The following is a 26,120-nucleotide window of genomic DNA, read 5'->3' on the forward strand; positions in this document are numbered from 1 at the left end:
CCAGGGTGACTGGACACACTATTCACATCAGGTGGATGCTGAGGTGGGCTGCAGTGTTTCCTCCAATGTGTCAGAAAGCACCAAGGCACACTCTGTCCCAGCGTGGAAAGGCGAAAACAGGCCATAGAGGACTGAATGAGGAACTGGACTGAAAGACAGGCTCAGACCAGCCTGGAGAGAAACGTTCAGACTCAAGTTTACGGGGCATCACCACTCTTCGTGGCTATACTAGGGGGCATTTCCTCCTCCCCAGGGACACACAGGGACTCAATATTATGGAGGACCCAATTGCTCCTTTAGAGCGAGAGCCTTCCTTGCTCAGGTGTCAAGGCAGCTGTGCCTACCCATTTGAAAGCCCAGGGGGCCTGAGCAAGGCGCCTCACTGCTCCAGGCTAGGCAGAGAGACCATAAAGGGTCACAGTATCATGAAGGACAATGGGGTCTGTGAAAAGCACCCTGGTCCAACTCCCTCCCACAGTTTAGCTCTGAACAGAAGTAGGGGATAATCCTGGGCATGTTACTTGGCTCTCTCCGAAGCTTAGTTTCTATCCATCAGATACTAGGAAGGTTCTGACCTCCCCTGCCTCCTTCAAAAGAATGAGAGGGGCTCGGTGGCTCATGCCTATAATCCCAGCACTATGGGAGGCTGAGGCAGGAGGATTACCTGAGGTCAGGAAGTCAAGACCAGCCTGACCAATAGAGCAAAACGCTATCTCGACTAAAAATGCAAAATTAGCCAGGTGTGGTGGTGCATGCCTATAATCCCAGCTACTCAGGAGGCTGAGGCAGGAAAATCTCTTGAACCCAGGAGGCAGAGGTTGTGGTGAGCCGAGATCACGCCACTGCACTCCAGCCTGGGCAACAAGAGCAAAACTCTCATCTCAAAAAAATAAAAATAAAAAAAAGGATTCGAGGAACAACTTGCAGAGGAGATATGTAAAAGCTTTGAGAGGGACAGCACAGTGAGAAGAGCAGCAGAGTCTAGGGAAACAAGCCCTTTTCTTTTGTCCTGGCTCAGACACTTGTGTTCCCTGCAAGTCTCAGTTGTTTTGCTTGCAGGATGGGGATATCTCCACCACCTCTTCAAATTCTAACAGCCTCCACTTTCAGATGTGTGGCTGGCAGCATCAGCAGCCTTCTCCTTAGTGACCAGAGTCCAATTTATTTTGCCCAACAGCATGGTCAGCTCCAAGTGGTAGATGAGGATTGGTGTGAGCCTTTCCCAACAATCCTGTTTTCCACTTTCCCTACGTCCCTTGTAACCTCGGAAGAACTTTTGCTTTACCAACGAAAAGGACCAGACCTGCTTAGTTGGCTCTGCCCTTCTGCCTTCAGTCTTTCGGACTTCTTTCTGGATGGGGATGTGATATCTGAAGCTGCAACAGCCATTTTGTGCACAAAGAGTCAGATATAATGGAAGGCCAAGAGAATTCTGGCGATAATCAGTGCGGGAAGCTGACCTCCAGACAGCCTGTTAAATGAGGAAAATGACCCCATCTCATTTAAACCACTGCTAGTTAGGCTTTCCCTTGCTGACAACTGAACACATTTGTAAGTCATATACTTCACTAAAGCCTGTTTCCAGAGAAGAGGCAATATTCAAGTATGACACATGTGTCCTCTATCCCAATACATTTCCCAAGGGTGAAAGGTGAAATAAACAGGAACAATTTTCCTATGCTAACACATCTAAATGGCAGATATTCAACAAATATGCATTGAAGAAAAAGAACAATTTTCAAGTCAGACCTATATTTGAACCTCTATCATATATTAGCTGTGGGACCTCAAGCAAGTGATTTTATCACTCAAGTCTCAGTGCTCTTATTATTAGAATGCAGATTATATTAGTACCTATCGTACTTGCAGTAAACATTAATAAGACAATGCTCGCCAAACCGTTAGTATAATTCCTGGCGTAGAACAATGCTCCATAATTGGTAACTCTCATTACTGGGGGTCACTTGTGTTGCACCAGAGGCCATGGGTATAAGGATGATGGAGTTCGGGGTCTGGATGGGAGAGCCTACAAGTAAATCAGTCATTTACGGAGGCAGGTCGAAGCTAGAACATACATCTTCATGCTCGAGGGGTGAAAAGAAACCCAAAGCCCCACATCTAAGGTCCCACACCTTGTAAATGCCACAGATATCTCAGCTCTCCTCCCTATCTTATCAAAGTTACCAACCATTTAATTTAAAACTTTAACTCTTTATCTTACACACAAAATTACAGGACAAGAAAATGGTCAAAAGACAGCCAGACACAAAGACAAGAATCCTACCACAGATCTTCAGATTGGTTACGGCAGTTGCACACGCCTGAGCTAGCCTCCCTTCTCTGGGTCCTATGGGTGGTGATAATTCCTATAGGGAGGGTTCATCAATTAGGGCATGTTCAGCTGCAAGTAACAGAAAGTCCAATTCCCTGAGTGGTCTAAACAAGGAGGCAGATTGGCTCCAGGTTTAGGTGATTCAATGCTCAATTAACACAGCCAGGAGGACCTTTTTATCTTTCTTCGGATCCACCATGTGTCAGCTTGATTCCCTGGCTGGCTCTTCACACAGCTGCAAACAGCTATGGCTGCTCCAAGCATCATTTGAATGTGAAATGTTTCAGAGGAAGAAAGGACTTCACTTTCACAAGACTGAGAGGGTACCCCTCTCATATTCCGATGCAGGGCAAGCCCGTGGCCAGCCTCCTTGGAGGCACAGGGCTGATAATGAAGGCAGATCCTATAGCTGGTATGGGGGTCGGGAGCAGTTGGATGTTGGGTAGGCAAGTAATGGTTTCTTCATTGGAAAAGGATGAAAGCCCTAGAGAACTTAAAATGCCATTAACCCCTAAACTAAGAAAGCCCCTGAATATTTTCTGGTTAAAAATAAAACCCCAGCATTATCTTCAGGGAGGTATGTGTTGCAGTACTACTGGAAATGTGATGTCCTCTGTCGAACCCATAGCTCCATCAACAGCCACCCTCATCCATGGACTGCCACAAGAGAGGCCAGCTCAAAGAAATATGAGTCTACAAGTAAAAATGGAAGCAAAACACACTGATAGAGCAGCATTAGATCCCAGCTCCCTTTTTTCAGACACCAGAATTTATTTTAAAGAACACTTAAGACTGTCATAGTCAAGTTTTCCAGATCTTGCCTGCTCAGGCAGATTTGCTTATAATTCCCAAGGACCAATTAGGTCCCTTTATAGTCACAGGACTAGAAAATAATGCTACTTAAATCCAGAGTCTTATCTGCACTTTCTTCCCTGTACCCTTGTGTTTTCCTATCTAAAATCACACTTTGAAACCCAGCGCAGGAGGGGGAAATCCTTAATCATGTTGCAGACTGCCAGAAAACTGTGAGCCTGTTTACTGGAGTGACATTTCATTCACGATTTGTTGTACATTTTGCAAACTGCCGTCTTACTTTCTAGCTTATGTAATCTTCATAAGAACCCAGCAAGGACTACATTGTTTAGGGAGGTGGGGGCTATTCATTCCATAGCTATAAGGATAGTAGAAGTATAATAAAAGTAGTTATTTTTCATTAAAAGTATATTAACATGGAATGGGTTTGCTAATGTTTCTAATAATTTTAAACATTTTGTTTTAGTTTCCAATATGGTAAATCGATATAATCTAAATTTTAAATAGAAGCTCTGTGGGATAATTTTTTTAAATGTGCAGGGTCTTGAGACCAAAGAGTTTGAGAATTGCTGCCTCAGTCCACACAGAGCGTTCTGAGAGCGAACCCGGTGGGTGGGAGCTGCCCTCCTGCCCCAATGCAGGGCAGACACAAAGGAGCAAGGCCCTCCTCCGGACAGACCCAGAGTGGACATATGCTGAGCACTCACAGGGGAGGTGGTGGCCACCTCTGTGGCCTGCAATGGGGTCTCGCCAGACTTACCATGCTGGGGAGACAGAAGCACCTCTCCACCTTCCTGTTTCTATCTCCGTTTATAGAAACTGACAGGCAAAATGACCAGCTCGAGGTCCCAACAGGCATACGAGGGAGAACCAGGACTTGGCCTGTGTATTATGATGACCTCTTTGCTTTCTCTTCAGCAAGTGACGCGCTCTTTGAGAGGAGAGAGCGCGTCCTGTTCCTCACTGCGTTTCCAGCACGCACCACGCTGCGTGTTTGGCTCTGATTCCAAACCCGGGCCACCTGCTCCCGGTTGCCAACTGCCTGATCCACGTGAGCTCAGTCCCCACTCTGTCTTCCTACTCAGCATCACACTCTCCAGACCCCACCGATAGAGATGTCAAAATGCAGAACTGAGAGCAGTGAGGCCATTACCTCGAGCAAACATTCGTAAGAACATCCTCTGCACTGGATGCCTGGGCATGCGCACCTTTAACGACGGGGTTTTTTTTTTTTCTTAAACCCCCCTGTTGACTGTAAATTACATCTCTGTTTATTACCTCTGAAGTGCACGAATGCTACCCTCCCCATTTTCAGCAAAGGTGGTGTTGCTGGCCTTGTCTTCCATACCCAGCTTTATTTCAGAGTTGGGGGTAAATCCAGCAGCCCTCCCACCTAATCAGTTCTCTGTGTTCAGCCCTCTCCTTCTGCCCCTCCCACTCTGGGATCCCTTCTCCCCCCCACCCCCAAGCACAGCTGGACCCAGTTTCCTGGCTTCTGTCCCACCAAGCCTCTGAAATATGCATACAAAACCCCTTTTGTTTTTGAAGGTTTTTCTCCCAGCTGGTCAATACAGAAAAACAAAATAGGATTTATAAAATAAACCACACCATGGGGCAGTTACAGTTTCAGGAAAAACAAAAACATTATTTTAAATAGAACAATTCTCTCTGGACTTCATTAAATTGAAAATTAGTGTAGGTCTGCTCTCACTTAAATATTCTAGAAGCATTCCTTTAGGCCTAAAAATGAGCCCTATCCTAAATCTTCTCTCAGTAATTCTTCAGTTTTGCTCACCTTAACCCTTATTAAAAAATCATATTAATTGTTACCCGGCCTTTTCCCTTGCTCAAGTCTGCAGAAGGTGGAGAGGTAAGAGTTAGTTATTTAATTACATAATTACTCAGGTTTCCCCAGTGGGTATTCACATCCATTCCAGACTAGAGTCTTTTTTATTTTATCTTAAAGTTTCCTCCTGCCTTACAGAGAGGTAAAGTCAATTTAGGTCATTTCCTGGCAAAGTTGGGGATATACACTAATCTTAATAGCTCTAATAATTCATGACACTCCCCTCAGTCTGAATATAGAACAACCCTCTTTTAAAAGTACTAGCTCCTTGGAAATTCCATGTAAAGCTGTTTCGATACAAAGTGGTCTAATCTATAATCCTTTATTGATAAACTGCACTTGTGAGTGGGCAATGGCGAAATATAGCAGATTTTCTAGGTTTTTTTCACCAATGGTGCTTCATCAAGTAATTTACTACATGAAATTTAATTGTATGTATCTCAGCTCTTCCCATAAATTACAAATAATAAAAAAACACTTCTGTCTTAAGTCAAATAATCGGAGAGCTAATACCCCATAGTGAATTAAGAAGGTGATCTTAGGGGTCCAGCAACCGTAGATCTGCCCTGGACTGGCTCAAGGAGCAAGGCCAGCTGCAACAGCCTCTCCAACCTCAGTGTGCCCACTGTCTCACACAAGAGTGCTGTCAAGATTGAGAGAGGCCAGCATATATATAGTAAAAGTCCCTGACACTTGGTAAAGGTTTGAAAATGTTAACTTGTGTTCTCATGTGTCCCAAATTTAGATGGGAAATGTGAATTATAAGGCTATTAAATACATTAAGAAGCATCATATTTATGGAGTATGGACTACAGAATAGGTAAAGGGAGATCTCCTGTATCACATGTATCAGACTTAACTTGAGAAAGATACATCAGGGAATTATGTAATTACATAATCCTACTGATTTACATACAATTCAACTATACATAAATATGCAGCAAAATATACAAAAATATAAAATAATAATAAACAAAGGTTTCCAAGAAAACAAAATATGATTCTAGTCTGCACCCAGCCTTCTCCCAGAAGTCCTAGAGGGTGAAAATGAAAGATGTAAATACCTCTATGGAGCTACTGACATCACTAAATTGATGAGCTCAGGTCCCTCTCCATCTCTTGGAATCCATTTGTATAACTCATTAAAATAAACAGTTTCACAGAGGCATAGTTTGAAATAAAAGCAGGAAATTTGGGACTACTTTCCCTTAAAGGCACAGTTTTATGGTGAAAACAATTTATGGAATAATCCACACAGCAAAAATCCAATCTTCATTCCATTCAAAAGGGATGAAAAGGCTGGATGCTGTGGCTCACACCTGTAATCCCAGCACTTTGGGAGGCTGAATTTGGAGGATCGTTTGAGGCCAGGAGTTCAAGCCCAGTCTGGCCAACATGGCGAAACCCTGTATCTACTAAAAATACAGCGATTAGCTGGGTGTGGTGGTAGACACCTGTAATCCCAGCTACTCTGGAGGCTGAGGCAGGAGAATTGCTTGAACAGAGGTTGCAGTGAGCCCAGATCGTGCCACTGTATTCCCACCTGGGCAACAGAGTGATTGAGACTCTGTCTCAAAACAGAACAAAACAAAGCAAACGAATGAAGAGGCCTACGAAACAAAAATTCATGATTGGATTTGTTAGGCGTGTTGTTTGGGTAAAGAGACCACTAGGCAGGCTTTGTGTGAGCAACGTGGCTGTTTATTCACCTGAGTGCGGGTGGGCTGAGTCTGAAAAGAGAGTTAGTGGAGGGTGGTGGGATAGGAGTTGGTTTTATAGATTGGGGCAAGTAGTCAGTTAAAGGTGGTAATGGTGGTAATTTATTTTGGGGAGGGGAAGGGTGTCACAGGATGCATGGTCACAAGGGTAGGGGGGTCAGTAATCTATCTTGGGGAGGGAAAGGGCATCACAGGATGCATGGTCACAAGGGTAGGGGTCATCTATTACAAACAGGCATGATCATAAGGGTGGGGGGTATCAGCTGCAAGCAGAGGAGAGGGTGAGGTAAATTACATAGTTACAGAGGTGGGGGTCCTGAGAAACCCAATGTCCAGGGAGGAAATTCCACAAGGCTGAGCAGGAACAATGATTGCAGGCTGCAGGAGGAGAGCAATTAGTTGAGGCAGCAACAAGTTGTTTCACTTCTTTCTGTGGCCACCTGGTTACTTGTGGTTACTTAAGACTTTCTGGCTCCTGGGGACCACCCAGAGGTGTACGTGTGGGTCACGAATGGCCAGGCTTGGACTTGGAGGCCTGACAGGATTGTTATTTTTTTTTCCAGTGGGTTTTTTATGTTTAAAGCTAAGTATTAGCAAGTCATCAACTAATGGTCATAAAAGATGAGGGGCCATGGCTTGTTTCTAAACATTATTATGTTTTGTGCACATCCTAAAATATCACTCAAGCCAATACCCCCTACATACTAACTTGGGTGATTTATGCACTTATTTTTTAAGTGGTGATTTCTTTAAGTGATGACTGCATCTCTTAAAAAGTGCTTTTAGGTCAGGGCTATTAACAAGGAGAGGCTTTGTAATGGAGAGCTAATTGCAGGTCTTCCTTATCAACCGGAATAGAACACGGAAACCATTACGACTGGGTTGCAATGGGCAGATAGCCCACAGAAGCAGCTGTTGGCAGGTTTGGAAATAGAATGGAATTATCACTTAGACTATGTTAAAAGGAAACAAGAATATTCTTTGTCTTCCACGGCAGCAGGGAAAGGAAAAAGAGAAACTAGATCTTCAGAGCACCTTGATTTCTAACATGGATTTCGGCAACCTCCACTGCTAAACGCTAGTCCGTGTGTCACTCTCTCCTTGCAAATAGATTTTTGTGGTCACCTGTTTATGGCAAGCCTGATCTTGGAAAGCTAGAACAGTTCAGGTCTCCTCCAGAACAAGCCCTTGCTCATTTACAAGGTTCCCACAGAGCCCAGCAAGACTGACAATGTATTCTCCATATTGCCTTTCACAGCTTGCTGAGATAAAGAATTCACTAAATCTGAAAATGAGACAGGCTTGGTCTAACCAAAGTGTCTTAAAGTTCCCATTCCTTTTTTTTTTTTTTTAATGGTGCAGAACCAGCAAAACTCAACAGAGTTTGACTCAACAGAACCAAAACTCATTTACATTTGTGTGATTCTGCAAAGAGAAGTCAGCTATAGTAGGGAGGAAAGGAAGAAGGGAGGAAGAGGAGACTCAAGATGAGTTTACATCCAAGAGAAGCAGGGATGTTCGTAATCTACCTAGAATAATGTGAAGCCCCCGTCCAGCATGCTCACATCCTCCATTCATTAGCACAAGCCAAAAACATGAACTGGAAATTCTACAACAGCATCCTCTGCTTGCTCCTGACAGTGGGACGTAGCAAGGGGAGTCCAACACTTCTCCATGACATAAGAAAGGCAGGAACAATATTGATGAGACTCAAACTGTGTGCCAAAAACAGCTACAGTATTGGGGTGTTGCTGTCCTCGTCATTTTAAATCATACAAAGTCTTCCCAGTTGATGCAGACCTATTTCTTTCTTCAGTTAAAGCCAAAAAACTGCTAGGCATGGTGGTTCACACTTGTAACTCCAGCACTTTGGGAGGCTAAGGTAGGGGGATCACCTAAAGCCAGGAATTTGAGATCAGCATGGGCAACACAGCAAAACTCCATCTCTACAAAAAATTTTTTAAAAATTAGCTGGGCGTGGTGACACACACCTTTCGTCCTAGCTAGCTACTTGGGAGGCTGAGGCAGGAGGATTGCTTGAATCCAGGAGTTTCAGGTTGCAGTGAGTTATGACTGTGCTCCTACACTCCGGCCTGAGCAACAGAGTGCAACTCTGTCTCTAAAAAACAAAAACAAAACAACAACAAAAAACCTCTCATATCTTGCAGAAGTCACTCAGCATTCATAGGACAGAACTAAAGCACTACAATAGATCAATGCAGCATAAAACCAATTAAAATAAAACCGTATGAGGAATGGGAAGCTGTTATGTATGGTTCTTTTCAAGTATAAACATTGATGATTGTGGTCATGGCCTGCATGAAAAATCAGTAGGTCCCCACGTCAAGACAAGGAGGAATATGTCATTATCTGAACTGAATGAAGTGTCTGGACCAAGCAAGCAAAATGAAGCAGAGGGCCAGGCAGAGGGTCAGCCAGGGAGGAGAGAGAGTAGAACACATACAATGACAAATGGGGAAGAAAAAAAAAAAAAAAAAGCTCTTAGAGTCTTTCTGGAAAGTATAACTGGCAAGAGAAAGGAATTACACTGAAGTTGATTCTGAAAAATCATGAAGCAGGTAAGCAAAATGGCTGGGTTATGGCTAGGATAATCACTGGGATCGTTCATAAAGGGGCACCTTGCAATGCCAACAAGAGGTTTGTTGCCAATGGCTGCTGTTTGACAAAATAGCTCCAGGATTCCCTTGTCAGATTTATCTCATCTGGACCAGCCCTGTTGCAAGTGACCTGGAAGGAAGAAAGAGACAATCCTGGATTGGGGCAGGATGGGAGTGGGGGTTCTTCTGTCCTTTAGAAGGGTGGCCAAGGACTTTTCATGGAAATCTACTGAGAACTGAAACCTATGTATCTTTAGCATCCTTTGGCATAGAATATTGGCCAGAGTCCTGGTTACTACCACCACTACCATCCCCCACCTCTGATCTAACATACATTAGGTGGGGCAGGGCTTTAGTTAAGTAGAGGGCACAGGATTTAAGTCTACACTAGCTGAGGTCAATGGATTGGGTGTTGGGCTTCTGGGTCTACTCTTTCAGACAAGCCCTCTCAGTCAGTAAGATATTAGAAGTCCTATTGCCAAAGCTTAGATTCCATTTTGTCACAGATTCTTTTGAATATTGCATTTTCTAAGAATCTAGGAGATGAAGGCAGTGGCTCTCTGAGACATGTGATATAAAGTTGGAGAAGCAGTTTCACCCCCTCATTTATAAGCCACTGAGCTAAGAGATACAAAACTGAGTGATTTGTGTAGCTGAGCTCCTTGAGAACAGAATCTGCAAACAACTGCCAATGTGCTTGATGAGCTTCATGATAGGATTATGTAAGGAGAATGGTGAAGACACAAAGCAGAGAAATATCATTTCTACCTAGGAGACTGAGGAAGGACTTCAGGATACCTCATCACAGTCTTCAAGGATAAGAAGGATACAAAAGTGAGAAAGGCTGCATGTTATAAGACACATAGTGGGCAATCTTGATGAAGAGAGCAGCTCAGAACATGTCCCCCTAAAATTTTACTGCTCACATATGAAGGGGAGCTACTGGGCTGCTTATTCAAACACCTCTAGTCTTATGGTTTTGGTCTTGCCTTTGGCATAGGGAAGAAAGAGAAGCCATGACAAGTATGCTCTATTTCATCTTATGATATGGCCCAGAACATTAAGAATGGTGAGGATTAGGGAATGCCTTCAGTAAAACCCTAGCCAACCAACATCATAGTCACAACTTCAAGAGAAAAAGTGTCCCTGCCCAACAAAAACAAATTCAAAAATAAAAAGCTGCCCTTGCTCCAAATGCATATAAGTCAACATAAAGACACAGGAAGCATAAAAAGCAAGGTATGTGACACTCTCAAACGAACACAATGATTCTCCACCAATAGATTCTAACCAAAAACAATTCCTTGAAATGTCAGATAAAAAATTCAAAATACTGATTTTAAAGATGCTCAATGAGATGCAAGAAAAATCTGAAACCTAATACAAGGAAATCAGAAAATCAATTCATGATATGAATGAAAAATTTACCAAGGAGATAGATACCCTAAAAAAATTCTGTAACTGAAAAATTCATTGAAGGAATTACAAAATATATTCAATAGCTTCAGTAATAGACTAGGCCAAGCAAAAGAAGGAATCTCAGAACTTGAATGCAGGTCTTTTAAAATAATACAGTCAGGCAAAATATAAGGAAAAAAGAATGAACAAAGCCTTTGAGATATTTGGGACTATATAAAGCAACCAAATTTATGAATTATCAGTATTCCTGAGGGAAAAGAAAGACCAAAGATCTATTTAAGGAAATAATTGATGAAAATTTCCCAAGTCTGGCAAGAGATTTGGACAGATCCTCCAGATACAAGAGGCCCAGGAATTCCCAGAAAAATACATTGCAAAAAGGACTTCACTGCAGCGTATTATAATTAGACTGTCTAAAGTAAAAGTGAGCCAGATGTGGTAGCTCATGCCTGTAATCCCAGCATTTTGGGAAACTGAGGTGGGTGAATCACTTGAGTCAAGGAGTTTGAAACCAGCATGGGCAACATGATGAAACCTAATCTCTACCAAAACAAACACAAGGTAAAAAAAAATTAGCTCGGTGTGGTGACACATGCCTGTAGTGTGTACAGAGGCTGAGGTGGGAGGATTGCTTGAACCTGGGAGACAGAGGTTGCAGTAAGCTGAGATTGCTCCACTGCACTCCAGCCTGGGTGGCAGAGCATGACCCTGTCTCAAAAAAATAAAAATAAAAAAATAAAGTAAAAGTGAAAGAATTTTAAAATCAGCAAGAGAAAAGCATCTAGTCACCCCATCAGACTAACAGTGGATTTCTGAACAGAAACCTCTTGGATAGAAGAGAACTAAATGACATTTCGAAATGCTGAAAGACAAAGGAAAAAAATTTGACCAAGATTTTAATATCCAACAACCGTAAGCTTCATAAATGAGGGAGAAATAAATTCTTTCCCAGACAAGCAAATGCTGAGAGAATTTATCATCCCTAGATTGTGCCTACAAGCAATGCTCAAGGGAGTTTTAAACATGGAAATAGAAGGCTGATATTCACCATTATGAAATCACAAAAGTGTAGACAGCCAGAATAGCCCACCCTCTCTACTCAACAACTGCAGAATATTCTAAATGTTCTTGATCGGTAGCCTCCAAGTCTTATGTTATCACTTGGTTGAAAAACCAGCAGATAACCACGATGGATTCAGTGATGATGGATGGCAACTGTACTTGGTCACGTTTTTCACCACATCTGTCCCTATTAGGAAACATCCTAAATTGGATTTTGCTCATGAAGCAAAAAGGGCATTGGGAGGATGATTCTAAGACAGAGCCTGAGCTTGATGGCTTCTTGAGTGTCAGGATACCATAGTAGCCCACTAATTCATAGATTTATTCAACCCTGAAAAGATGCATGAAAGAAGGCCTTGAAGTTTAAGAAAAGGGACAAGAGTAGCAAAGATAGCAAGGCTGCAGGCTCCTCATGGAGGAAGACAAGGACCCTTAAAACTCACCCCAAAATCAACAGCAAGACTAAGGGCAGGAAGGTGGAACGATTTTCAAGTGACTAGCCACTAATAAAGCCAGGAAATATTCCACAGTACATATTCCCTGGACCTCGTTCCCTCCCTGACATTGAATCTCAATGGGCTCTGCATTAATTCCTACCCTTTTTGCTCACCACATCAACAACGTGAGCACTTGATCAGTGACAAAGCCTTCGGCACAAATAAGCAATGTCTCTTGACCCCCTTAATTCCATCTAAAATACTTAATCATCACTGTCTCTCTTAGAATTATGCATAACTGAGTCCAGTCACCAGTCACTTAATCATTCAAAAGTCCTTAGAGCAATCAATGGCAAAAGGAAAGATAAGACAGCATAGGTCTCTCAAAGATTCAATTTCAAGACAGGCTCTTCAAGAGTTCCTCTGATTTGAACTACCACTAGTAATGTACACAATTGACTAAACAATATTAGCAATTACGAAAATGGGAATATATTTAACATGAAAGTAACAAATCAATGGCAAAAGAGAAAAACAGGAAAAAGAAGAACAAAGGTATTCAAGATTATATGAATGATCCCTGTAGCCCTTTCCAAAACAACAATTTTTAAAAATCTTCAAATAATCACTTCTAAGTGATAATTTGTTACACAAATGAAAACTAAATCTGAATTCAAAATCAGAAGAATGCAAGAGATAGTTTATAAACTTGGTTTCTTTCCCATATATTAAATGTAAGCACAGTGGAAGAAAAAATAACATATCCAAATTCTCCACAATGAGCAGACAAATATTTACAGTGCCTGGATTTTTTTTTTTTTAAGTAGATGCTCAAATAGAAGGATGCCACATTAAACATAACGATTTAACAGAGTAAATGCTCTCGTGGTTTAAAGTGCTTGAAAGATGAACCAAAGGATTAAAGAAGGACTGATTTACAACACAGGGGGAAAAGTCCATTACTGTATGTCTCCTCTTTATATCATTTCCCTAATGATAACATGGAATAATAAATCAGACTAGTATTGATTCCATCTCTTTTCTGCTCTAATTATGGCTTCTTGTATCTTAGAAGAGGCTTTGAGAAGCTCCTCACTATTGTGAATCACAAACTAAAACCTCTTTATCCGTATAAAAGTCTATAAGAAATTTACATTTGCTACCGTATCACAATGTTTTCCATTTTATATATCTTCACTCTCCTCCTTCAGAATTTAAAAAACAAACAAACAAACAAAAAACACCTTTTAATGCAAGGCTCACATCTGCTGCGTCTCATTCATATGGTTCAATTCTCTGTACAAGAATGCCTGATAGATCTCATTGTGCATCTGAAATATGATAATGTCCATTCTTTTGAATACAAGATGATGATGTATCTTTGTACATTAGGATAATCATCATTAGGGGAAATACTCTGCATTGAATTGCTAATAATGGTGAAAATATGTAAAGACATATATATATATATGCATATATTCATCCATAGTATCTCATCTGGCACCCCTCCCACCAATTTTTTGAACAGTTCCCATGGATGCGAAAGATAGTTAGCTGGCTCTGGGGTAAAGCAAATGATCACTGAATAAAATAAAGCCAAATTAGTAAAAGGAGAACCAAAAACATGTCCTTGGACACAATAAAACCATATTCTCTCCAGCTGATCTAGCCACACACATACACATGAACACTAGACAAAGAAGGCCATTATATAATGATAAAGGGATCAATTAAGCAGGAGAGTATAACAATTCTAAATATACATATGTGCCTAACAATTTTAAACATTGCTAGCCAGTGGGGCAGAAACCTCTTCTGGTATTATTACCACCCTGTTCTCTTCACACTGAAGACAGACCTTTTATCACAAACCCAGAACCACAGAAAATCTCAGTGCTGGGTTAAACTTTGGATGAGGAAACAACCTTGAGAGCAGAGTTGATCAAACACTTTTACTCATACAGTCATTAAGATAATGCTAGGATTCTGTTTTTCACATATTGTAAGTTAGCATTCAAACTTTTTCATCATAATTTTAATTGTTAAGGCTGTAATTCTAGAATACTGAAATCACTAAAATTTCAAATTAAAACATATCACTCTTGAAATATATCTTGTGAATAGCACAGCAATTTGAAAAACACCTTCATCCATCAAAAAAAAAAAAAGGTGAGCAAACTCTTCTTTAACAGTAAAAAAAGCTGTATTGTTATTTTTCTCTTTGAACTTCTATTTCCATTCCATTTCCATCAAAAGTTTTCTCCAATATATTTTAATGCTAGAAAGGCTTTTATTAATTTCCCTACTATACTCTGCTAAGAAAATGTATAAAGTAATATTTAAAATATTTCCTGTAACCATAAGGCTTAAAAATATTCCATTTTATTCTAGTTTAAGCAATCATTACTAATGCACAAAATTGTTCCCAAAAAATTAATAATTATTTATCAAATGTTAATATGGTCAACATGGAAAATACATTTTTATTAAAAATGCATTTCTAAAGAAATGGAGTTTGTTTATATTTCCCCCAATTAGTTCATAGGCCTATGGACAAGAGTTTTCTATTGTTACATAATAAGGTAGAATTTGGCACCAATTACATACCCATTCTTTTTCACTTTTATAATTACAAGCAGTAAGAAACCTTGTTTACATAAATACTAAGGGAATGAAAGAGACATTATCAAAAAAAATCTTTTTGTCTATCATCTTACAGCTCCTTCAATATTGCTGAAAGCCAAGAAGTTAAAACTACCTAACTTGAAAAATGACGTGTTTTCTGGTCCTTATAATCACTCCCTTTACCAATATGGACACTAATATTTTTATAATCTCTTGTGGGTGGGACAAGATTTCTGTACCCCAGGGCAACCCACTACTGTCAGACACAAGGTGGGTAACAGGTATGGTTTTCTCTGTCAAGCAGAAGCAGAGTGACAGCAGAAAGTGAGGTGGAAAAAGAGACATGTCAACATCAGTTTTGAAGCAAATCGGTTATAAGAAAGAGAACTTACAGAAGCTGGAGGCCAGGAAATTGACTCCTTTAAACTACCCATGCCTTCACAGCTCATAGAAAGTCCTCAAATCCTCCAATGTGCTGGACACCCCGGCTGCACCTCTCCGCTAGACAAATACGTTGTTGCCAGACATTCTGTTCATGTAAAAGCTTTGTACACACAGAAGTGCACTCAGTGTAACACACGGGGTTCCCTTACAATATGTAAACCTGTAGCAGCTACTATAGGAGAAGTAATGAATTTGTTAAAAAGACAGAAACATAAATTTTGTTCAATCTACTTTATAAGAGAGAAAATATCTAATCAATCATAGTATCCTGACAACATAGAAACCATACTCAACAAAGGGTTATAGTCCAATATATTTTATAATCTCAAAGAAAGCCCTGGAAACAGCCCAAATGGTGAATAATAAGAAAACTGCTAAATAAATTATGCTACAGCCATATAATGGAAGCATACGTAACATTTTAATTTGAAGAACAGATACTGGCATCAGAAAATATTCTTCATATGGTACTGAGTAAAAGAAACCAAGCGGGCAACAAAGTCGTAAATAAAATTTTATATTAATTTATAAAAATATATGTGCATAGAAAAAGACATTTAAGAAATTCTATTAAACTGTTTTCAGTGGTTATCCTTAGGTGATGTAGTTATGGACGACTTCCTTTTTTGTTCTATAGTTCTTTCCAATTTTCCTACAGAGGGCAGGCATTTCTCTCTCAGTGAGAGTCGGGAGAAGGTATGGGGGAGGTGAAGAAAGTGGGGAAATAGGTTCACTGCCTGGGGGCTGCCGCATGTGGCTGTGGACTTCATAGTCTGCTAAATGATGTCCAGCCAAGGTGGCCAATCAGAGCTTAAATCCACACTACCTGGTGTAGGGCTGCATCCTCTTCAGGGGAAACACATTTTTCTTTCTACTCCTTCATGTAAGGTTTGGTCATGTCTCTACCTGACCAATTTGATCCTTTTACCATGGACTTCCATGGCTGGTTCCTTTAGGTCACTGACGTCATTCCTGCCACAGATAGGTGGAGCTAATGCCATCAGGTTCACATAATGCTAACCTCATGAAAGACCCCAGCTCACGGGTGCAAGAAAGTCTTTAGTCAGCAAGTAAAATGCTCTGCTGTGGTTTGAATGTGTCCCCACCAGAAGTAAGTGTTGGAAACTGAATCCCCAATGCAACAGTATTGGGGGTCAGGCCTAATGAGAGGTAATCGGGCCATGAGGTCTCTGACCCCATGAATGGATTAATGCTGTTATCATGGGAATGGGGGCTGTTATAAAAGAGTGTATTCAGTCCCCTTCTCTCCTCTGATCTAGCCTCTTTTTGTCCTTCTAACCTTTGAAATGATGAAGGAAGAAGGCCCTCACTAGATGTGGCCCCTTGATCTTGGACTTCTCAGCTTCCAGAACCATGAACCAATAAATTTCTGTTCATTATAAATTACCCAGTTGGTAGCATTCTGTTATAGCAGCACAAAACAAACTAAGACACGCTGCAAGCCAATGTGGTTATCTGGGGCTTCAGGAAAATACCGTGGACAATGTTGACTTTTGTGATATTATTCAATGTCCATCTCCTACCTCAGTACATGTGGAGGGATCTTGACAATGGTATCCAGACCACCCAAAGTTTCTGCAAAAGGAAAATTACAAAGTTAAAAATAAACACTTAAACACTGAGAATATACACCGTACATGGATTTCTCTGTTAGTTTCTCTTTTCTCCAGGAATTCCTCTAATTATAAATTAGTCAGTTCTCAATTATCTGCATGCAAGTCTTTCATATTTTAAAATCCTTTTTCCTTGAAAGCCCCAGATATTTTTCTGGACCTTGCAAACTATTGGGGAGTGGAAAGTTAAAAATTAGGGCACATTTCCCTATACAGGTAAAGAATGGTTAAATTCCTAACCTGAACCATTGAATCTAGTTACAACTGACGAAGATACTATATTCTTGCAATAAAAATAGAGGGGAAAAAAAAGCTATTTCCTTGAAAATACTGTTTCAATATCCTTACACAATAACTCATACTCGTGAAAGACTTTCAAGTTCACAAAGCACTTACATAGCATCTCATTATTCTCACACACATTTGTGACATGGTATATTAAACTGTTTTTTAAAAAATATCACAGTATAGTTAGGATACCGATTGGAAGGCTCACACCAAAATCTCATTAATCCAATCTGGATGGTCAATACTTCACCATTGTTCATGGATTTTTCACACTATTGCTGCCTCCAATTTTAGAGATAATGAAAAGCTCACCAGTCTCTTCCCCAAAAAACTGTTCTATTTTAATCATTCCAACTGTCTCCAGTCTTGCAGCTCAAATTGTGTTAACCCCTTTCTTAACTCCTTAGAGTCAACAAGCCCTGTCTATCTGAATTATTTTCACTGGGGAAGGAAACATCTCTTCCCACCTTGCTCAGAGATCAGAGAGAATAACAAACATGAACTATAGATGAGAGACTCAAGGCTAAGAAAGGCTTGATAGGATCTGGGCTTGATGTGGCCAATGGGGCAAAAGAGTGGATTTCAGAAAAACAATTGGCAGAACAGAAAGATGAGTTCAGCAGGATACTTGGTACCTGTGAAGACAAGGCCAACAGAGGAAAATGAATCACTGAAGTGTCAATGCTTAAGATGAGACAGGATGTCAAGAAAGGGAAGCCCTGAGATGCAGGTACAGGAAGCAGCTCAAAGGCCATACAGACCAGCACAGTGCACACCAGTTAGCATGGCAGGGATTGGTGCCCAGGACAAGCTGATGCTGCTCCCCAAGGAGAGGCAGTGACACTGAACAACCAGATCAGCATGGCTTTCCCACAGGACAGAGGGAAATGTAGCCAACTAAGGCTGTGTAACTGCCCAGCTCTGCAAGGCTAAGAGTGAGCTAGAAGAAAAGGAAAAGAGAAAAGGCAGTCACACAGCAGCCACCATGAACCTATGCATCTAAGTGCAGTAAGACTCCCAGGCATGTGAGCTAAGTGTGGGAACCAAGGTGGAGAGCATCCAAAGGTCAAGGAGAAAACAGCCTGCAGCTTTGCTATAAGCACTCAGGATGGAGTGGTAGCTGGGGAGAGGGCACCACGGAAGCATCAACAAGGAAAGCAAAGAGAACCAGGTTCCAGTCCCAGCTCCACTCCAGCTTGTGACACTGCGATGGGAACAGGTCACTTATCCTCTGTAAGTTTCAGTTCCCTCATCTTTAGAAAGACGTCAATGACACCTTCCTCCTGAAATGCTTGTGAGGAGCTGAAAGGATCATGATCATAAAGGGCCTGACACAGTCCTTAGATGCCAGTGCCAATTCCTGTCTCCCTTCTTTGATTCTCCCACTAAATACCGGACCAGGTCCTAGGCTAGGGACCCAGTGGTGAGAACAGACATGGTCTATTAATTCATGGATGCACATTCTCATTTCGAAGTATCATAAATGCCAAGAAGGAAAATATAGGGAACTGGGCAAAAGTGAAACAGGAGGTCCTACTGTGGACTGTGAGGTCACACTTCCTTGCTGGGGGCGATGAGACCAAAAATGATTTATTTAAAACAGATAAGGAGGGGGTACTGCAAGTGGAGGGAATAATAAGTTTGAAATGCTTGGAGAGCCCAACATCTTTCCTGACTCTGTCCTGCCACTCAGGTCCAAGCTGCCACCTTCTCTCACCTGTACCAGCCCCTGTCCTGGGCTACCAGATTTGGGGCTTGCCCTGGAAGCTGCAGTCTCTGCTTAACACAGTAGCCTGAGAGACCCTGTCAAGACCCAAATGAGAGGACTTCTTTCCTCCACTCCAAATGACTCCCATCTCTCCCGCAGAGAGCCCAACAAGGACTTTCCTGATCTCAGTCCTCATTTCCTACTTCGCTCCCTTCGCTCCAGCCCCCTGGCCTCTTTGCTCTTTCCTGAAGCCAGCAGATATTTTCCCAACTAGCAGCCTCCCTTTGGGTATATTTTGGTAAATATCCCTGAATACCCTATTTAAATGGCAACTCCCCCTTTACTCCAGGTGCCTCCTATCTTCTTCACTGTTTTATGTTTTCCCTTAGCTCTTATCAGTCTCTTTGCTGTCATGTATATTTTATTTATTTAGCTTGATTATTGGCTGTCATCCCTCTAAGAGTCTGTAAACTCTAATCAGGGAAGGACAGGATCATGTTGCCTGTTTTGCTCACCATGTTATCTCTAACACTTAGAACAGTACCTGGCACACAGTAGGTAATCACTAAGTATTTGCTGAATGAATGAAGTAAGAGGGAGCACAGCCCATCTGAGTAACTGAAAGGTCAGTGTGGCTGAAATTCAGAGAGCAAGGAGGAGGGTGGCATAGGACAAGGCTGAGGGGCAGGTGGAAGCCAGGCCATGTAGGGCTGGACAGAACACACTGGGGACTTTTGTTTTCATCCTAATGGGATGCCATTCAGTGTTTTAACATGGCATATCATGCAACGATTGGGGTTTCCAAGGTGACACTACTTGGGGAAAAAGAACTAGAGCAAACAAGGAGGGAGTAGTTAGGAGGGTGTTGCAGAAGTCCAGTAAAAAGGGAAGGTAGCTTATTCTGGAGAGCTGGCAACAGAGGTGGAAAGAAGTGGACAGGCTTGAGATATATTTAGGAGGTAAAAATGAGCAGAGCTTGGGTGATGGACTAGGTAAGATGGCAAATTACAGAAATGTATCAAGGACGACTGGATCTCAGGTTAATGCAACTGGACAGGTGATGGCATCAACTGATCATTTAGAAACACTAGAGGTGAGTGAGGTCTGGCGGTGAGGTGGACATGGGGAAGAGCACACGGTCACTTTGAGCCTTAGTGAGCTGAGTGCCTGTGAGACATCCAGGTGGAGATGTTCAGTAGGTAGCTATGTTGTAGGGTGTGGGTTTCAGACCACCAGTGTGGACAAGTTATACAAACACTAGCATCGCATTCTCAGAAATGGAGCTGAAGCTGTCAGTATATGTGTGTTCAACTCTAGAGGAGCTAGGAGTAAGAGATGAGGGCTCAAAGCTAACCCTTGAGAAACTCAAATATTTACAACTGGGGAGAGAATTTGGAGCTAGCAAAGGAGACAGAGTGGCTCAAGAACCAAGATGGAACTGGTAGGGTGTGGTCATAGAAGTCAAGGTAAAGCAGGTGCCCAGGTATGTCCAGTGTCACTGGGAGGACCTGTGAGATGGGAGTGAGAATAGTCTGCCAGCCAGATGGCCACATGTGTTACTGTTCTTCAGTAACTGTGAGTTGGTGGGATAATGGAGGTAAAAGGCAGATGACAGTGAGATGAAGAGAGAGTAGAAGGTGAGAACACAGATACAATTTCTAAACTTTTTAAGGAGTTTGGCTGTGAAGTAACAAGCTGTGGCTGAAAGAAAAAGCAGGTAGGTGATATAGAGAAGGGTGCTGGTTGGATGGATGTTCCCTCTTTCCCTACTTGGCCTTTGTGCCTCTAGTTTCTTTCCCTGCTACCACTTCCATCCTGCATAAGGCCTCTGATAGATATAAAATGCTAAAAGCTTCCAAATGGAGAACGTGACAGCTCTCCTGTTCTGCCATTCTGTTTCAACCTACCACAGCCTAGCTCACAAGCCCCCAGGACTGCCAGTTCCTGAAGATCTTTCTGCCTTTCCCCAAGCTAACCCTTCATCCAGTACATTGTTTCCTACTCCCTGGCCAGGCTTATTCCTCACTGACAAAAACAACCAGATAGCACTAAATAAAGAGAATATGCCTTGCTAGTTATTCTTCAGCCATTAACACTAATTTTCAGAGAAGTGTAATGACAAAGTAGATAAAGTAGAAGAAGATGCTAAAGTTAAAAAACACATGACAATATGCCATATGTGGTATGACCTCTTGCAAAAGGAAAAGACTCCAAGATGTCAACAGTGTTATCTCTGGGTAGGGAGACTGTAGATTATTTTAATTTTTTCTTCATGCTGTTCCATTATTTGCAACATTCTAAAATGAACATATATAACTCTTATAAATAGAAAAAGATGAATATTATTTAAAACTCAAACAAGTAATTAAAGTATTGACTTACTTATTGAACATCTGCCTTCCACTATAGGTGCAGAAGCAACCAAAGAAGCATAAACAACAGTCCCTTTGCTGAAGAGTTCACTACACTGCTGACAGGTATTGTTTTGACTGACCAGTATCCGTTCCCCTGCCTTCTGAAGGAGCATCCTAATTTTACTTCCAGGAAGTCATTTTTCCCCAGCTCTGGATTTCAGTGGAACTTATAGCCTAGGCCTAAGCTAGTTATTCCATTCCATTCTTTGGCTAGAGGATTGGTTCAAGGATACTCACATGAACCATCAGGACAAAGAGAACAAGGGAAACCGAGGATCAAGCAGGAGTCACTGGAAAAGTTCAACTCTCTTGATATGGTCCAAATATTGCAATGACCATGTATCTCAAAATGGTCTCAGAGAGTGATGATGCCTCTCTCCCTTGAGGGTCTCAGAGGGGGGAATGACCCTTCTTTCTCATGAGGGTCTGTTGGGGTCACCACCTGAGGGGGTCTGCCCTGCAGACCCTGACTCAATGACGGATGAATAAATTCACTCAGACACAGATTTTCAGTGTAAAAGCAGGCTGAGTGTCCGTGGCCATTTAGAGGCACTCGAGGACAGTGCTGTAAAGAGATAACAGCCACTGCAGCCCCGACAAGCTGGCCTCTCTGGCCTTTGTTTAGCACACATTAAGTAACAAAACCTTTGAGTCAACACTACTAGAGTGAAGAGATTAAAGGACAGGTTCTGAGGCCTAAAGCGAATACCGTTAGTGGCTAATATCCCTGGTGGACCTTGCCCCAAGAGAGCCAACCAGAATGATCCAAGGTTATAGAACCACATGAGTAAACAAGTTATTCAGGTAAACTTTCCCACATTTCCTAGCTATTTGCTTTTCTTATCAACTAAAGGTAAATAGGGTAAGGCTGCCTTCAGCTGAAACGTCTACTGAAATTATGCAAACTTCTTAACCTTCCAAGAAGGTTTATCACTACATTCTATAACTTTATCTAATATTTTTCCCTTAATATTTTTGCCACCACCCTAACTGAACTCCCACAGGTCTCAGAGGGGGATGACCCCTCTCTCTCATGAAGGTCTCAGTGGGGAATGACCCTGTCCCTCCTGAGGGGCTAAGTAAGGGATGACCCCTCTCCCACAAGGGTCTCAGAGAGGGATGTCCCCTCTCTCATGTGAGGCTTTCTGAGGGGGATGCCCCCTCTCTTCCATGAAGGTCTCAGTGAGGAATGATCCCTCTCTTCCATGAGGGTCTCAGAGGGAGATGACCCCTCTGTCCCATGATGGTCTCAGTAAGGAATGACCCCTCTCTCCCATGAAAGTCTCAGTGGGGAATGACCACCCTCTCCCATGAGGGTCTCAGTCTCAGTGAAGCATGACCCCTCTCTCTCATGAGGGTCTCAGTGTGGAATGCCCCCCCTCTCTCATGAGAGTCTAAGTAAAGGATGATCTCTCTCCCATGAGGGTCTCAGAGGGGGATGACCCCTCTCTCCCATGATGGTGTAAGTGGGGGATGACCCCTTGCTCCTTATGAGGGTCTAAGTGGGGATGACCCCTCTCTCCCATGAAGGTCTCAGTGGAGAATTACCCATCTCTCTCATGAGGGTTTAAGTGAGAGATGACCCCCCTGTCTCATGATGACCTAAGTAGGGTTGACTTGCTCCTCTCATGATGGTCTAAATGAGGGGCTGAGCCCTGTTTTCCTGAGATGGTCTAAGTTTATTGTTGCCTCTTTTCATGAGACAGTCTAAGTGTGTTGATCCATGAGACCAAAACTGTGGAGACCCATGCAGAGCATGTCAGCCAATCCACAAAGAGCAGGACAAGATCCCTGAAACAGTGTCTAACTCCTAAATCACAGGTATTCTTGTAAGAGATATTTTAGTTAAAGGAGCAAATAAATCCTGCTTCGCATAAGTCAGCTTAAACTCGTTGTTGTTGTTGTTGTTTTTGTCTCTTGCACCCAACATATTTGTCAATTTATACTGTCCATAAGAGCCTACCTGTGCACACAATCAACTATTATCCAAAGTAGTAGGTACTCGATGAGAATGAAGACAAGGATCTGAACCCAGGCAAGCAACTGATCCTATTGTGGAGCTCAGGGAATGTTTCCTAAACAAGTTGTAAATGGCAGAGTCTGAAAAGGAATTCCCTGCACAGCATGTTCAACAAAGTGCTGCAGCTGACTGCCACTAGATTGTTGAATCTTGGTTGGGGAGTGACAAGAATAGAGGCTGGGGCTAAATTCTGAAGAGCATTCTGAGGAATTTATACTTTAATCTAGAAATGAATTATGGGGGTTGAAGGGTGGCAGGTGTTTTGTAATCTAAACAGTGATGGGCAGTGGAAATGGACTCGAGTGGGAAAAACAACAGGAAAACCTATCTCCATGCCTTTGTTCATGTTTCCAGTATACCCTTCTAACAAACTCCTTATAGGGGACATTTTATTCATCCATGTATCCCAAGCTCAGTACTAGGGAGGTTTTAATCAATGTTTGCTAAATAAAGAAGTGAAGGAAAGAAGGAACCCACAGCTTCCCCATTCTTCAAGTGAAATGTACTTCAAAAGCCCCACCAGCTCACACCAATTCCCCCACAACCCATGGACCCCATATCTATCCTCCCTTCTTTGACTTGTTTTCCTGGTTTGCTCAATCCAACTGCATAATGAATGCCCTGCACTATTATTTAACTACTTCATGCACTTCTTGCTAATTATGGAACAATCACCGGGAAAGGAAGCACATCCACTCAGGCTGATTTATTTCGGGCTTGACTCAAGTAATCTACCTGCCTTAAGGCTCAGCTTTCCCATAGCTTTAAGGAACCTAAACTCAGCAATGTTGTGGTTTAACTTATTAAGATGTTGAATGTCAGTATTCAAAGTTATTAAAATGCTAGATTGCACTCCTCCTCCCTGTTTATCTAACTCTGCTTAATTTGTAGCAAAATAATAACGTATACTAGGAATGGCATTTTTAAAGCACAATTGGGCCCTGCTTTATCATGTTACCCAGCCATCTGTGACCCTTCATTAGAGGCATTTTGGAATCTAGCTTCAAAGCACTCTGCTGAATGACAATGGCCACGCAAAAAAATTGTACTGTGGCTTTAAGAGCCTTGCTGCTCTCTCATATATCTGGTCCATTTTTCGTTCACAGTAAACTAAAATGGTCAAGTGCTGGTTCTACCTACAAAACAAACTTCCTAGACAGTATTCTAGATAATATCACGATGATATGCACAGGTTTAACAAAATGATGTTGCTGTAATTGTCTGTACACACACCCAAGCATATGTGAATTAAGACCATCTACATGTTAAGAGTCACCTAAACCACTCACAGAATTTTACATTTAGTGGAAAGCCTGCTAAAGGCTCTTCACTATCTCAGGCTACATCACAGCATACACAGTGTCATGACAGAGAGTGATGGTTCTTGGTTGCAAGGGAAAAGGAGTCAATTTCATTTTTCAATTGAGTGGCAACTGAGGCATCACATCAGGCTCCGGCAAGGCAAAGCAAGGAGCCCACAGAGCTACGCTGGCTTCTTCTTGGCCTTTCCTTTCTAAAAAGCATCACTATCACCCAAAATATGCTTCTGATCTCTTTGTATTACCATCCTGACAATTTTGATGCCCAAATCCCCGCCTAATTGAAACGGCCTTTCGTTTTATCCGCTGCTGAGTTCCACAACCTGAGTCTGACGAGAAACGTAAATTTGCTCCCCGGAACTTATTTCAATGCTAGCACAGCTCGCAAACCTGAAATCCCACCTGTCTGAAGGGCAGACCACAACAGAATTGCAGAGGTAACATGATATCCGCCCGTATGTTATTTTTCATGTGCAGTAACCATGAAAGCTAACACTTAGGAAGCTGACCTCTATCGGGAAAATAAAATTAAACAAGCCTTTCCTTCCTGGTTCCACTCGCCAAGGATTCAACATCGGGGTTGTTGGTTTAACTTCCCTCTTCCCCAGAGGCGCTTCGCCCTCAGGCCCCAGCATTCGCACCGGCTCCGGGTCCTGCTTAACTCGGCGATGGGGAAGCGTCGTCCCCAGCACGGGGACCGGGAGAAGGGGGCCGCCTGCGGGGCGGGGAGGACAGCGGTTCCGGGGAAAGGTTTTGGAGAGAGAAAGAGACCGCAGGGGAGGTGGCTGATGTCCACGCCCGAGCCAAGACTCTCAAATCCCACATCAATTCCCCGAGGCGACTCTCGCCATCGCGCGAACGGCACCCACGACCCACGCTCCGCGAAAGCCCCACGCGCGGAGATGCCGGTTCAGCCCCGGCCGCGCGGCCCTCCCGCCGCGGCGAGCAGGTGCCGGGCGCTTACCCAGGGCCCAGGTGCAGCTCTCCTTGATGGCTTTGTACTTGCTACCGGACGCCTCCTTCTGCAGCTTCCTCAGGATCTCTTCCATCTTGACCTTCCAGGCGCCGGGCCGCCGCCCACAAGGAGAGAAGCGCAGGCGAAGCGAGCCGGGACAGGGACGCCGCCGCTGCCTGGCCCCGGGCGCCTAGGCGGCCGCCGCGCGCCCCTCTGCCGCCCCGGCGCGGCTGCTGATGAATCACGCCCGCTCCATGCCGCGGGCCACGTCAGCCCCGGGCCCCGCCCGCCGCTCCGCCCCGCCCGCCCGCCTGGGTCAGGTGCGCTCCTCTCCGCGGCCGCGGCGGCTGCGGGCTGGGGCCGGGGAGCGAGGCTGGAGGCCACTGACCCGACCTCCGAGGCAGGCCCCGCGGGCGCCGGGCTTCGCGGAAAGGTGGGGGCGGATGTCCGGAGCGGACTCGCCGGCTG

At 43.0% G+C, this 26,120-nt stretch overlaps 1 protein-coding gene across 2 annotated transcripts in view; it reads right to left on the reverse strand.

Moving 5' to 3' along the window:
* The window catches only part of ARFGEF3 (ARFGEF family member 3), a 174,178-nt gene extending 148,293 nt beyond the window's left edge, over window positions 1-25,885 (reverse strand). Inside the window, exons 1-2 of one of the 2 annotated variants that reach the window (XM_003926873.4) lie at window positions 25,662-25,885; window positions 16,859-16,910 (exon numbers count right to left, since the gene is read on the reverse strand). In XM_003926873.4, the coding sequence (XP_003926922.4) occupies window positions 16,859-16,910; window positions 25,662-25,746 (137 nt within the window). In that variant the 5' untranslated portion in view covers window positions 25,747-25,885. The remainder of the gene's footprint in view (window positions 1-16,858; window positions 16,911-25,661) is intronic. The other variant, XM_010337561.3, reaches the window with a different exon arrangement.
* Window positions 25,886-26,120: the final 235 nt, after the last annotated feature.

Source organism: Saimiri boliviensis, chromosome 4, assembly GCF_048565385.1.
Source record: "Saimiri boliviensis isolate mSaiBol1 chromosome 4, mSaiBol1.pri, whole genome shotgun sequence".
Classification (NCBI taxonomy): Eukaryota; Metazoa; Chordata; class Mammalia; order Primates; family Cebidae; genus Saimiri; species Saimiri boliviensis.